At 32.9% G+C, this 15,946-nt stretch overlaps 1 protein-coding gene across 2 annotated transcripts in view; it reads left to right on the top strand.

Annotated features, from left to right (window-relative positions):
- LOC111046975 (glucose-6-phosphate isomerase) overlaps positions 1-15,946 on the top strand; it is a 36,797-nt gene that overhangs the window by 13,941 nt on the left and 6,910 nt on the right. The window contains exons 5-12 of one of the 2 annotated variants that reach the window (XM_022332634.2): positions 744-959; positions 2,161-2,400; positions 6,728-6,867; positions 9,115-9,298; positions 10,507-10,711; positions 11,407-11,473; positions 12,197-12,313; positions 13,615-13,980. In XM_022332634.2, the coding sequence (XP_022188326.2) occupies positions 744-959; positions 2,161-2,400; positions 6,728-6,867; positions 9,115-9,298; positions 10,507-10,711; positions 11,407-11,473; positions 12,197-12,313; positions 13,615-13,720 (1,275 nt within the window). In that variant the 3' untranslated portion in view covers positions 13,721-13,980. Of the gene's footprint in view, positions 1-743; positions 960-2,160; positions 2,401-6,727; positions 6,868-9,114; positions 9,299-10,506; positions 10,712-11,406; positions 11,474-12,196; positions 12,314-13,614; positions 13,981-15,946 lie in introns of those variants that run through there. The other variant, XM_039443287.1, reaches the window with a different exon arrangement.

Here is a 15,946-nt window from a genome sequence, read left to right as displayed (position 1 = left end):
GAAACATGAATAGTAAACCAAATATTTACAGCACAGTAGTTGATAATAATTTAATATCCGGAACAGCTGATTAAGATGAATTGGTTGTTTGTCTTGATAGAGTAATACTGCAGCCAGTTTACAAACTCCATAATCACGTTCACTGTTGTTAGTAGTCCAAAGTGTTGAAAAAATGAGGGCATATTGATTTCAGGAAAATGTTTTATAGTACTTAATGTTTTAATTAATACAATTTATTGACACATTCAGTTACCTAAACTCCTACATAATCAACGTTCACTTTTGCATTTTATGTACTATAGTATGTTTTATTGCTGATGATTCCCACGTGAGATTTTTGCTTGTGCAAAAATGAGTGCTTTGCTTGACTGAAAATTGTGTTGTGATGTGTGAAAGTGAAAAAACCTTATTTCTGACCCTTGATCTAAATCTGGAGAGCAATACATTAAGGCTCGCCTTTTTCCTTTCAAAATCATTCAAATGATGTGTAATAGTTGTAAAAATAGAGATCAATGAGAATAATTGCAGTCATTTGCGAATTGCTCCTCAAAAGATAGAATTCTCCTTTTCTTGATTATGCATTTGATGTTTTATTCTTTAGTACAGAAAACATCTAGATTGTGGTGAACAAAACTCCAACAATATCATATTCTTCCTGTTATTTGTATTGAGACTAACGTTCGAAGAAGTTGATTTGTATTTTCATACACTGCAAATTTATTATGTTGTTACTTATTTGACAGGGACCGTTGATGGTTACAGAGGCGTTGAAATCGTATGCTATTGGACCAAGGGTGCATTTTGTGTCGAACATAGATGGAACACATCTTGCTGAGGTCCTGAAGAAGGTCAATCCTGAGACGACTTTGTTCATTATTGCCAGCAAAACTTTTACCACACAGGAAACCATCACTAATGCACTTTCGGCAAAAATGTGGCTTGTTGCAGCGTCTGGTGATGTAAGTAACATTTTCGGCAAATTTCAGTATTAGGCTAAGTATGGCCTACCTTTTCATGAAAACTTGATATTTCTATAAATGAGATTGATCGAACCATGATTAACGACGGGTTAATGACATAATAGCATTGCTGGCCGATTCGGTCATTGTCGTGGCTTGGTTCGGTTTTATTACAACACTTTTACAATAATTAACTATTTATATAATGTTGTAAGGATGCTTGTGCTGGAGTCAGCTCGTGATTCCATACATCAAACTTGAGGATAGATGTAGATCGATGTTTTGAAGGGACGGACTCAAGGATCCAAAGGTTCAAAGAACCTCACACGTCAACAGAAGCTTATTGTGTGTCCGAAGTACGTTAGTTGGGCAAACCAATCCCTGTGTCATTTAAAAGATCCAAGAGTTTTTCCCCTATACTAACATCTTATTCATCACCTGGTTGCATGCAGCCAAACAGAGCCCTTCTCCTTGCCTCTCCCTGTCTCTCGCAATCCAGTATGATATGCTTAGCAGTCTCTTCAGACTGATTACAAAGTCTAAACATCTTTCATTTCTGAGTCCAATTGTGTGGAGATGTTTCCTGAAGTGGCCATGTCTAGCTATCAGAGCAATCAACTGCTTGACCTGACCTTTACCCAACCTCACCAGCCACCATCACAGAAGGTGGAGCAAGAGCTTGCGTCTGCTAGCAGCCTTTTGCCAAGTGATTGACCAGGGTGACCTTGCCATTGCTGGTGATGTAAGTCCCTGGACCATTTACTTATTGTGTGAAAGGCAGTATACTTGAGGATGGTGTTATGTTAGAAGTTGGCACCATCTATTAATAAAGAGATTCTCGTATCAATGCTCAACGTTACAAAGATTGCAAGACAAAATTTGAAGAATAATGTATCAGTCAAATACAACTCTTGATTTTATCCAGTAAGGATTTTTATTCTGAGGATTTCAGAAGCGTTTATCATGAATGTTTATGATATGGAATTGTTTATGTTCAAAATATGAAACTGTTCAAATGACTATAGGGCTTTATTTATACTATAATTATGAACATGTCTTGTGAATGCGTAGGTGTTTGCTACACCAGTTATATTATTTTATTTCAATTTGTTTATATAATGTATTTTTTTTGGTCGAATAAATTATCACTTTTACCTACTGATTAAAATGACTAATTATTGTGTTGATGTGAATGTTGCAGGCATCAGCCGTAGCCAAGCACTTTGTTGCCCTCTCGACGAATGCTGACAAAGTAAGGGAGTTCGGAATCGACACAAACAATATGTTTGGATTTTGGGACTGGGTGGGAGGTCGCTATTCGTTGTGGTCTGCTATCGGCTTGTCAATTGCTCTCAACATTGGCTACGACAACTTTGTCAAACTGCTGGAAGGTGCACACTACATTGATGATCATTTTCTCAATACACCTCTGGAGGAGAATGTAAGTATTCAATTTCAAATGACATTTATTCTACAAGAATATCAACAATAATTACAGTCGTTTTAGTAAAACAAATACAGGGTTACTATGGATTTTAAAAATGCATGATTACAAAAGTAATAATTTGAAATGAATAATCTTTATACCAATGGAAAGAGATAACTCAAAAGTTTTTTATTACAATAAGGGGTGGTTTCCGAGCTCTAAGTTCTGGACTTACAGAGTCCAGGACTGAAATAAGCGCTCGGGTCTAAATCGACTTTCTGAGTTACGATTTTATCTTCTAAACTCCGGGGTCTATAAAGTTCTTGATGACTTATTTGAGTCCAGGAATTTAATGTAGTAAACATGAGGGAAATTCACAATATTTTGCTGTTATATTGTTGGCATTATAGCAAAACGAAAACAGCTGATTGCAGCGGGATAATTCAAATGAGCATGCTCTCTAAACTATTTTGTGAAAATACGTTTCGATTTCTTTGTAGGCCTATTCAAAGCAAAACCTAAACTTTTGAAAGATGAATGAATAAACATTTTATTTTACTTTATGCTATTATTGATCATTGATCCTAACCAGTGATTTTGGAATAAAAATTTCATTAGGCTATTGAGTTTGAAAACGTATTTGTTTTGAAAAAAAACTGGAATAATAGTTTATTATTTTTATATCAATATGTTGAATATGACATTGATTAATAACATTCAGATTGGAATATAAATTCCAAGCCAATCCGGTATTATTTTTCATATGTAACATTTTTAGGTTATGTCACACTCGTAAAATAAGGTTAGTTTTTACGCATAATTCTGATACAATTTTATTGCAAAATAAACTTGCAAACTATAAATTATGAATTTAGATGGACTAATCCAAATAATTTAGGTATTCCATGACATCTATTTGGCTTTTCATCTACTCCAAAATAATAACTGAATTGTGTTTGCTCAATTAAGTCTAGAACTTAAATTTAAACCCTACCCCAGTCGAGGGTTTAAAATTACGCTGTTCTAAGTTCTGGACTTAACGATTTTTAATAAATCCTCGACTCGGAAAGAGGCGAGAATCTAATTCAAGTCCTGGACTTATAAGCCCTTCACTCAGAAAGCGAAATTATATACTCCAGGGTCTAACGTGATCTCTAAACTCCAGAGTCTATTTAAGTCCTCAACTACGTTAACGCTCTGACTCGGAAAGCCAATTTTCTGACTCCAGAGTTCAAAGCCAGTTAAAGTCTAGAACTTAGCTAAATCCCGAGCTCGGAAACCGGCTCTAAATATCTTGGGTACCTACTAGACTAGGCAGCCAGGACGTGCAGTCAGCCAGGCAACCAGGTCACACAGTCGGCCGGGAAGGCAGTTGCTCTCTCCATCACCGGACACGTTTTAAGACAAGGCAGCCATTCTACTTTACTTTACTCACTTTAGCTGGCTCTACAGTTCGGTGCGGACCTTTGCCTCCCTCACGATTTGCCTCCCTGCTTCTCTGTCTTATGCCTTTCTCCTCCTCGACCGCACTCCCATGGTGTGTAACTCCTCCTTCACATCCCTTAACCACCTCTTCCTTGGTCTTCCACGCTTTCTAATCCCCATCATTTGTGCGTTCATCAAGTTGTTGGGTAACCTGTCTATTCCCATTCTTGTCACGTGACCAAGCCACCTTATTCTTTACGCTTTGATGAAACGCACAATATCTTCTTTATTCAGGAACATGTTCACCTCTGTGTTACTCCTTGCTCGTCAACCTTCCGCTGTTCTCACTGGTCGCAACACTCTTCTTATAATCTTCCTTTCGAAGATGCGCAGCGAATTTATTCCTCTAACATTTAATGTCCATGCCTCTGCGCCGTAGGCCACTGCTGGTCTAATAATGGTTTTATAAATATTCAATTTCGTTCCTCGAGAAAGGATCCAGACAGTCATTCTAGCTGCCACATTTTGGCTGCTGTTTGGATGCCGTGCCCGACGACCACACTGGTAGCCAAAATGTGGCTGTCCAATTCAATAACTGTTGACGGAGTGAGCGATTTCCTGCCCGAATGACTGTGTGATCTGGTTGCTTGGCTGGCTGCGCAGCCTGGATGCCTAGTCTAATAGGGGCCCAAGGTATCTATTGCAAAAAACTTTGGAATTTTCTCTTACCATTGGTATAAAGATTGTTCATTTCGAATGAGTACTTTGATGATAATTATGAATTTTCAGCAACTTTTTGATGAATCGAACTTAGCAATTCTGTATTAGTAAGAAAATTATAACAATAGTATTTCTATATCATGTCTTTACAAATATTTATTACAAAATTATTATTAACTGGATTTGATATTAGAAGTAGAAAAATATTACTAATCAATACAACATAGTGATGTACATGCTGCGGCATCATAATTTCCTATTTTCAAAACTTGATAAAACACATTGTGAGAGTCAGAAAAGTTTTATTCTATTCTCAAAATCTAAGTATGTATTTGAAGTTTTGTTTCATGTAGTTTTGAAGAGGTGAAAAGTGGCAAAGAGTGATGAAGGTTACGTCCCCATTCTGGATACACCTAGACCTAGAGTGCCTATTTCCAGTATTTGATATCACCTTGTCAAGTATTGCAGGCGTAATTTTGACAATTTCCACATGTATGTTGTTCTCGGAGGTTCTTCATATGGTTCACATGGACACGGGACTTTAAAAAACCCCACAGAAAAAAATTATACAGGGGCAATCAGGAGATATCGAGCCGGCCATTGCAAATCGCCTCCACAACTTATCATTGTAAATTTGCAATGATAAGTGGAATAAGTCATTCTGGGAAGTGTTTCTTCAAAACAGCCATTTTGTATATCATATCCATTTTGAAGGCCTAATCCAGTTTGTATTTACATTCAAAATGAAGGCCTTCGTGAAGAATCCTCCACTCAGATCGATCGGAAAGTCCAAGAGCAGACGCATATTTGCGTGCTGAACGCCTATTAGATTGAAAAATTTAAGCTATCACTGTCTCAATGTTTTACGTGATCTAATAGGCCGTGGAACTTTAGATCTTATTTTTGCTGTACTACCTGTTTTTCTAAAAGTAGTTACTCATGAAACAATTCATTTCCGGTCTGGATCACTGGCCAACGGGGCTAAATTAAACTGATTCCGAAAAGGGCACTGTGTTGCAACCACTGAAACGCCACTCGAAAAGTAGGCACGCTCCTCGCTGTTTCTACGCATCATGGCAAATGAACTGTGCAACAACAAAACTTCTAAACCACCTCTTTCGATATTCACTACTAGCACTTCGCTATTTCATCAACTAACTGAATAGTGCACATTTCAATAAAGCAGATTATGATGCCGCACCCTATAGAATAACATGTTACAAAATGTTCTTAGTTATTAAAATTAGGAACAATATTACTCATCAATAAAACATAATGATGTAGAATATAAATTTGAAATATGCTGTTACAAAATATTAAGTATAATATCAAATATTAAGTGGTACAAAGCAATTTTCTTTTCAAATTACTCAGTAAACAGAACAGTTCAGTGAACAGAAGAACTCATTGTAAGAGTTATTAAAACAAAGCAATATTAATTTGTATACCTATTTAAAAAAAGTATTAAGTCAATATTAACTAAAAGTATTAATCAATTAAAAGTAATAATTAATTAATTAAAAATAAAAATATTAATTATAAGTATTAATTAACTCAATGTTAACTGAAAGAGTCTATTACTCGGTGGCAGAGTTTATTGTTGATGGATTTTAAGATGAAATTTATTTTATTTTGATGATGTTACCGCCAACCAGTTGCCTCGGTGGCCGTAACAGATGAATAGTCTATAACTGTGATTGAAAATCTCTTTGTGATTGAAATACTGATTTTCTTTGTATGATATTATTATATGTTTTTATATATTCTTTTATACTATAAGACCAATTTTACAATTAACCCATCAAATGATAATATTCCCCGTACAGTGTGATGTTATGTATTGAAAATAAAAATTAAATTAAATTAGAAATAGTCACATAGCTTCCCGCACCTGCATCACAGTATATTGCTATCTTCTTCCCTGTAGTACAGGATGTCTAAAGATTTAGGGAACAGTCCTTTGGTACATGATGTTTTTCCAAATGTATTCCTCATCTGAACTTAACTTGGGCTCTCCCTTCTTTTTGAATCATCCTGCTAAGTGTCTCCCTTCACTGCTAAGAGTCATCCAGTTTGAAAGGGGATTTTACCATTATTCACAACTCTGTAACTCAGTTTCATTACTTCGTTTGAAATAATTCTATATTTATACAACTGAATAGTTATTAGTTATCACTTATATTTATTGTTCGCGTAGGTACCAGTTATTCTGGCAGTGATAGGAATCTGGTACATCAATTTCTACAATTCAGAGACACATGCTCTTCTGCCTTATGACCAGTACTTACATAGATTTGCCGCCTATTTCCAGCAAGGAGACATGGAATCAAATGGAAAGTAAGTAGATTTCCATTCTTAAATAAACTTATGATTTATCATTTAAATACAACATGATAAAAAATAGGCAAATTATTGGCAAAAATTGATAGAAATAAATCACCCGGTTTTGATAATATTAGTTTGAAAGATATATTGTCTTTGAAGAATGACATGGTTCTATTTTTGCGATTTCTCTTAAATAAATACATTATTGTCAAATTTTTATAATTACATGTATGGTAACCTAAAGGATAATGTTCATAACCGAATTTGAATTTGAAAGTTAACTGGAGAACAGAGAATTTATTGTTGAAATTGGAAACTCAGTCAAGTGAGGACTTCAAATGTGGGAGTGCTTCAAGGTTCAGTCCTGGGACATTTACTGTTTCTAGTTTACACGAATGATTTACCTAGATATTTTATTCTTTATAAGATTTTTAGGTTTGCAAATTATATTTTGTTGATTTTCTCTCATAAGTCGTTAGATGTGGCCGAAACCCGGTTACAATATGATACCAATACTCTTGCCACAATAATGACAGTATCTTTGCTACTTCCACTGTCTAGCGGATTGCGGCGGAAACATTGCACGCACATGCGCACTGGTGCCAACAAACAAAACTGAGTTACTCTTTCATTTTTAACATATCATTAAAATTATAACTGTATGTTTAATATAATACATTTTTTAAAGAGTTGAAACCCCTGTATTCATTTATAAACATCCTGTAGTCTCAAGCAGGTATTGCCCATAATGCATTACATTAAATATTTAATACCCAATAAAGAGAATGATGTATATAGCTCTGGGAGAATCCATTATGAGATATGGATTGCAAGGTTGGGGATTTGCTAGCAATGTTTATCTGAGGAGGATATATTCGGTTCAGAGAAATATTTTACGATTGGTCAACAATTCTCAAAGAGATATTTCATATGAAAACCTTCTTAGATGCAATGATTTCAATATAAAAGAAATATTTTTGTTTACTTAATTTTTTTTTAAATTTATTTCAGTAGGAAATATTTAGTTCTGAAAGTTAGTCAGTATGATTTAAGGAATGAGAGGTATGCGTATGCTGTACCATTTACTTAGAATAATTAAGCCAGAAACACCTTAATCTCTCTATCGTAAAACATCCGATAATAATTGTGCCAAATTTGTTGATGCTCTTACTAAAAGGAAATTTGAAAAAATTAGTTGAATAATTATACTTCAGATGTAGCATAATGAAATACATGACTAGTGTATTGTTAAGTTGTAAACTATTTTGTTTTTTTTCTCTATGTAAGACAATATATTATAGCACTTTCAAGTTTTTTGAGAGCTGTGCGCACAATTATTTAGTTAATATCATGATAATGTTTAGTTATTGAGTAAATTCTTGTAAATTAAATTCCACTGATTTATTTACATTGTCATTGGTTATATTTTACCTTGTCAAGCAGCCTCTTTAAGGTTTTTAAGGTAGCTTGTTTGATTCACTAAACGTTTTTCTATTCTATTGAACAGTATTAATTTGCGTTTGCCTTGTAAATATCTCTGATATCGCTAAAAATAAATATAATTTAATATTTTTCTCAGTTGAGACGATGAGTTTGTGAGATGAAGTTGAGATGTAAATTTGAAAAAAATGTATTTTTGTTTCCTCTGCAGACTGTTATTGTACTTAGTTCAATTGAAATTTGTTTTTCAATGCTCAATCAATTGTGGGTATTGTAAAACTTGTGTGAAGTACATGATTTTATTTGCTCAACGATAAAGATATTTTTATTTTTATTTTTTTGTAACCAATTCAGTGACAACACTGTTTTCTTGATAGCCTATAAACGGAAACAGAATAGAATTACTTACTGTTTACTACTACTGTATATCAATTAATCCTCGTTCAATAATTCCATTGTTAGATAATAAGCAAAGAAAAAAACTGATTAATTATAAGTAAAGCCAAGTTACTAGTCGAGTAGTGAATATTACAAGTATAACCAACCTCGTATAGCTCTACTAATGGCCGTATACTGATTATTTAGTTGTATTTATACAATTGCAGATCATAAATTTGTGATTAGGAGAAAACAACAGACATAGCCTAAAACGGTTCTTCTAAATTTTGATAAAAAATTGTAACATGGTCAAAAAAAGGTTATTTCCACTTCAATAATTTGAGTTAAATATCCCGAATTCAATTTATAGGCAGCCTCGATTCCATCCTATATAAGGCTTACAATAATGAAGACATTAAATGATTAAACTTTTTTTTGTAGATATGTAACACGAAATGGCGATCAAGTGTCGTATTCAACTGGACCCATAGTATGGGGAGAGCCTGGTACAAACGGACAACATGCTTTTTATCAGCTCATTCACCAGGGAACAAGACTGATACCAGCAGATTTCATCGCTCCGGCTTGCACGCACAATCCTATCGCCGATGGAAAACATCACAAGGTTACTAGGTCTACTGATATTATAAGAGAGTTCGGTTGTGTTTGTCCCGTTGTTTGCTTGGTCGCTCAACTTTGTGGCTCGAAATCTAAAAGCTGAAAACAATTCAAAATACCAAATTATGCTGAGTTAGTGTTCAAATAGATTTTGTAAACCTCGGATTCAGAAATTTCAGGCTCCTCCAGATTATTTGGAATTACTGCTTTAGACGGATGTAACCCATGAAATTCGGATTCAGAAATTTCAGGCTCCTCCAGATTATGGAACAAATTACTGCTATAGACGGATGTAACCCATGGAATTCGTCAGTAATTAAGGATCCTATAATTTTGGCCATACGTAGTTTGAAATAATCAAACATTAAAATGCCTAATCACTCGGTTTATTCACTTTTTAACGACATAGATTCAATTATTTAGATATAAAAAACAGTTGTTTTACTCGCAGGCTTTCAAGTTTCATGAACTCATTTTCTAAACTTCATAAAACTTGAAATCGCTACAGTACTGTAAGTAAAAAAGTTTTCTCTTACATCTTTCACCTAAATCTTTGATTGCATGTCAGTATAGAAGTGAAGAAATCGTGGTGTTTATACCTCTCAGTTTGGGATGGATCAAGAAATCATCATAATTTAAATCCATAACTTGTGTTTCATTTCTATACTTCAATTTGAATAGTTAAGCTCTTAAAATGTATGAGTAATTCAATAATAAATAGTAAATCGAATGGATTATGTTGATGATAATCCTTACTTTTTCTACTGTTGAATATAATAAATAATTATGAAAGTAGGTAATATTTACTCACTGGTTAGTGAAAATCCTTTTGCCATGTTGTGATTATATCTTCAGCCAGTGCAGTGTACATACAGTGAACTGTAGTAGAAGGTATGAACTAAAGATGGTAAAACACTATGACAAATGATCGTCACTGACCAGTGAATAATATTTCCCACTTTCAAGTTTATAAAATTGTGTATTGAAATGAATTGCTTATGGATTGTTACATTCATTCGTCTATGTTTAAAATTATAAATCATCGATTGAATTAATCAGTCATTTAGTTCTTGTTCATCGTTCATTCTAATTCATCATTCATTGATCATAAACCTAATTAATCAATTATTTATCATAGATGGAATTCATCAACCAATGATCACAGATTTAATTTATCGATTATCCATTTGATTGATTCCTATTTCTTAATTTTAGATTCTTCTTGCCAACTTCCTGGCTCAGACTGAGGCATTGGCCAAAGGAAAATCGCGGGAGGAGGCTGCAGCCGAACTGAAGGCTTCCGGAATGTCAGCTGACCAAATTGAAAAAATTCTGCCACATAAAGTTTTCCAGGGCAACAGACCTACAAACTCCATCGTTTGCAAGATGATCACACCGTTCACTCTTGGCGCACTTATCGGTTAGCATTCATTTTCATTATACTTTTTATATCGAATTCAATATTTCTAATTTGACTCTGTATTCAGAGATGTTGAAGAATTTTTCCTTGCTGAAAAAAAACACATTATGTTGTTTTCTACAATGTTTAATTTTGACAAAACACAGGGTTTCGATGCTCAACCTTCAATAAAATGATGCTTTGAGCATCGAGACTCTTGGTTTTGTAAAAATAAAACATTCCTAGTAGAAAATTACAATGTAGAAGTTTTCCAATCTTTTATATCGCATATACATTTATTGTATATTCCGATTCCTATTATTCAGTGCATCATTCTTCATAAGTGTCGGAAAATGTTGTAGAACAAAATAATAGTTAACATATTGTACCTGAGAAATATTTCCAGTTGTCCAGGTACTAGAAAAGGTACTAGACAGGTATTATACATAGTATAATCTTGTACGTTTTGTTACTCGATCATGAATTGCCCTCCAAAAATCTATATTCAACCCTTTCTATCGTTTATATAGGTAGTGAGTACATTTTTGTTTATACTTGGTTTATAGTTATTTATGCAACCAGTGTGCAAATACCATATTTGACAAACAAACACGAGTTCTTAGAAAGCTAATATCCCAGATAATTAATATCCTGTGATAGATGAAGTAGACTACTGTTGTCAATGTTACTTTATTGATGAAAATTGTCTGTTACAGCTATGTATGAGCACAAAATCTTCGTCCAGGGCGTAATTTGGGATATCAACTCATTCGACCAATGGGGGTAAGTTTCATTATGAGATATTTTCAATATTTTCTGCTGCTCTTCTAAATTTTTTCATCTTTTATTATGAAACTTATTTTTTCCTGTTGTTAAGAATGTAAACACTGTGAGAAATGGATATTGAGATAGCAAATTGTTGAATCATGAAATAAGTGTTCTTTATAAAAATCACTATAAAATTATTTGAAACAGAATTCCTCATATTAATTGAACATTATTACATTATTATTTAATATTATTCATTTATTATTTTATTTATGTTGTCAAACAACAGTTAATACGACTTTTCTGTAATGCCGTAATACTCTATTTGTGTTTCAATCATTTTAATTCAACTTTGTGGAAATAAATCACTTTATTTTGTGTAGTTACTGCATTTTTTATTTTATGTATAATTATATAATCGTATCTTATGAAGCCTATAGTTTAATATATATATATATATATATATTATATATATATATATATATAATATATATATATATATATAGGACGTTGACCATGCATTTTTAAAAAAGTGTCCTATGTCAATAAGACATTTTTTTCTATGATACTTGGTACAGATATTTATTAAGGTAAGTCTTGCACTAACTTCATAGTTTATTAATCTCACTATGAATACAACAATCTTACAATTAATCTATATTTCTTATAAAGATATGAAAAAACAATGTTAATTTTATATATTTGTGTGTAATCATGTTCGAATAAACTTTATTCCAGGGTTGAACTTGGTAAGCAGTTGGCTAAGGCAATTGAAAAGGATTTGGAAGGATCCAATAAAATCTGCAACCATGACCAATCAACTAATGGGCTTGTCAACTTTATTAAGTCATGCTGGTAGAGCCATACTTCTTATTAAGTATATAATACATTCAGAAAATAGTAGGACCATCATCTCAAGCATCTTATTGTGAAAAATTCTTCATCATTCATCTATTCTTAAAAATATTATTTATTTATTCTTATACGTAAGAATCTTATTTATTCATACATTTATATTTTCTGTAAAAGAAATATTATTTGCATTTGTTATTCTCCTTCTTAAAGAAAACCGGAAGCATTCATTGATGATAGACTTATAATAAAATAATCGAAGCAATAATGAGCCGTTAGTAATGCAATATAGAAATTATGATTTTTCAGGGTAATTGATATTATTTTCTTGTATCTGGACATAATTGATAGCTCCAATTACGAATATGAGAGGATTTGAGAAGATTAGTTGAATTGAGAAGATTATAGCCGGAATTTATCTCATTGATTCAACATCGGTATGCCACATTCAATTCGTTTCTCGTTTTAATATTCATTTATGATCATTATTTCTTATTAATATCTCAATTGGTAATAATTTAAAACATTTTAGAAATAAGAAGTATTAAATTTCTTCCCAAAAGTTTTTCCTTGAAGATATGTAAGATTTTTGTATTGATTTCCTTGAAAGATTTACCTTGTTTTTCCAAGATTTTGAATTTTCAATTGATGATGATACCAAAATATGATTGAAGCTTAATTTGTGGTTGAATTTTGAGAATAGATTTCTCAATCCTGGTCATGAAATAATGTTTTTGTTGTGTAAAAGAGTTGAATCTTTCGTAGTAAGGGAATGAAGAGCTTTAAATAATAATAATAATAGTTGGCCTCCACATCACCCCTTACAGCCAACCCGTTCCACCACATGTAATAATAATCCATTGTAATAATAATCAATCAAATGTTCCACCAATTAAATAATACTATTCATTTTTTGTTACAATTCATACTTTTTGTTAAAATAGTATAGCTCATGATATTTTGGTTTTGTTGCTACTTGTTACAGAAATAATCACTGCCTCAATTTGAGCCTTTACTGTATTTTAGTACTGTTCGTTGATAAAAAAGTATGATTATTGTTAGTGACTGTCAATGAAGTCAGTCAACTTCATTAAAGCCATGCAGGTAGAGCCATACTTCTACTAGTCACAATATGACTAGTTTTTTTTTTTAATTAAAATAGATAGATATACTATGCAGTGTATCCTCCCTGATCTATGGAACTATATTTCTATGAAATCCGTAATGTGGTCTTAGAATAGTGAAGAGGTATAATCTTATGAATCATAATTTATATTGTTTATGGAAACCATTTTGCCTGACAGCATCGGATTGGTAGAGTGCAGCACAGTGCAGGATGTCCCCCATCCCCATCCCCCCCAATCGTCGCGGACTAGGAGCAGCAAGAGGCAAAAACTCCAACACAAGTAGATTTAACAGTTTTAGAGCAATTCATCTGTACAAATCATTGTTCAAAGAGGCAAAAACTTGAAGAGAAATAGATTCAACCGATTATAAAGCAATTAGTCTTCTGTATATATTGTTCAATTTTTAGACTGTAATTTTATGTGAAAACAGTTGTTTAATTTTATATGAAGAAATTTATAGTTTTGATATGTGTGAGGTGCGTCTGGATCAATTTGTACGGCCATTTTGTAAACAAATACAGAAGAGTTTATTTTTCAGATAGATAGATATCTACTCATTTTTACTCCTATTTCCAGCTATTTAAACTTTTTGATCAATATTTGACAATAGTTTATGATCTGTAATACCATCGAAATGCATAATTTGAATAAGAAAGAGGGATTTTCATATTTGGCGCCAGGAAATTTTAAATGAAAAATTGCCCTTAATAGGATATCCTATTAAAATAGATATTTCCTTATTGATTGAACACATCAGAACCACCTATTGAAAAAAATCAAATTTGTATTTTTAGTAATAGACAAAATAGAAGACTTTAGAGATTGTCACAACCCCTTGCTTTCAAATAAGTAGTGGGTGTGACTAATTCAAAATGAACAGTTTTGATTATAATTGTTGATTCTAAATAAACGATTGTTGAACCGACATTAATGTCAAGCAGGATGGAATTGGAACTCAGTTCATGCAAAAGTTGAAGAAGATAACCCTCTAACAACAAGATACTTGTGTCAAACATGTGTGAACGGTCATGTCTTCGAACGAATAAGGCATTCACGCGAAAGGCTTTGAACAAAAAACTAAGCTGTTTGCAGCTGCTTCTCTAACATAAAATAAACCACTGGAAAATTACAAATCATAATGATAAAAAGTAGTTTAACCTCAAATATAGCAACGAAGAATAATAACAAAAAATCGAAGATACAAAAACCTAACCTCAAAACATTTTGTTGAAAGCCTTTCGCCAATGACACAACTTGTCTGTCGAACATGTGTGTTCACATATTTTCTGTCGTTAGTGGCAGACCATATGTTTTAAAAATTGAAATGAGATATTGAATAAAATAATAATCATATTTGTATCTCTTCTATTAGTGGAGAGTCCCTGACAAAAGTTCCACCTCGCCTCAGTGTAATATAAAGTCCCTTAAAGGGCTCACAACTGTTATACATATCATTTGTATAATATCAGCCGGAACCGACAATTTAATGTTCCTATCCGATAACACAGGAGTGACCTGGCTAAAAACTGTTGTTCATATCCAGGTTTGAACCCGGGTTCTCAAGTCACAGTATCAGTGACGAAATTAAATACTGTTGAGTCTCTTAAATAACAGAGGAGTCTATACCTATTAATAAGGGATTTTAGATAGGCTAGTGAATGTGTGTATGTGAGGGTCATTTTATACGAGTGTTATTGCCGTCGCTAGAAACGGGGGCGCTAAATGTCCATGGTGCTACCAACGCAGCGCAGTGCTTAACACGCAAACACATGTCCTCAGTCACCAAGATTGACACCATCCATTCAACTTAAGGCTGTGCAAAGGCTAAAAATAAACTTTCTACTGGTGATATTAAATTTTTCAAAGTTTTTCGATTTGTATATCATCATGCTACCAAAATTAAAAAGTTTTCTCAGGAAAAAATTTTTTTCCGATCATTATTTTTTGAGATATGAGCGCCCAAAGTTTACATTTTTAGGACAGAACATTTCAAATTCGGTAAGAGATAAATCAATGAAATCTAGAGGATAGATTCTTCATGGTATTGTTGATCTAGTAAAACAAAAATTTTCTGAAAATATCAATTTTCGAGAAAGTTATTAAATTTAATAAAAATAACTTAGTTGAGTATTTTTGGTAAATTGAATAAATTTCGCAAAAATCTACATTTTAGGAAATTTTTTTACTAGATCAGCAATACCATGAAGTATCCTTCAAATCTTATGGATTTACCTCTTACCGAATTTGAAATGTTCTGTCCCAAAAATTTAAAGTTTAGGCGCTCATATCTCAAAAAGTAATGATCGGAATAAAAATGTTTTCTGAGAAAACTTTTTAATAGCTTGATGATATACTTTCTTGCTTGATAAATCGAAAAACTTTGAAAAATATCACCAGTATAAAGTTTATTTTTTACCTTTGCACAGCCTTAATAAATTTTGTTGAGCGTTGCCACCGCCATGATTCTAGCGCGGCAGGGTGCGCTAGCAACTCATCTTCAAATCCTTAT

The sequence above is a fragment of the Nilaparvata lugens genome, chromosome X, assembly GCF_014356525.2.
Source record: "Nilaparvata lugens isolate BPH chromosome X, ASM1435652v1, whole genome shotgun sequence".
Classification (NCBI taxonomy): Eukaryota; Metazoa; Arthropoda; class Insecta; order Hemiptera; family Delphacidae; genus Nilaparvata; species Nilaparvata lugens.
This window is presented reverse-complemented; position numbering and strand designations above follow the sequence as displayed.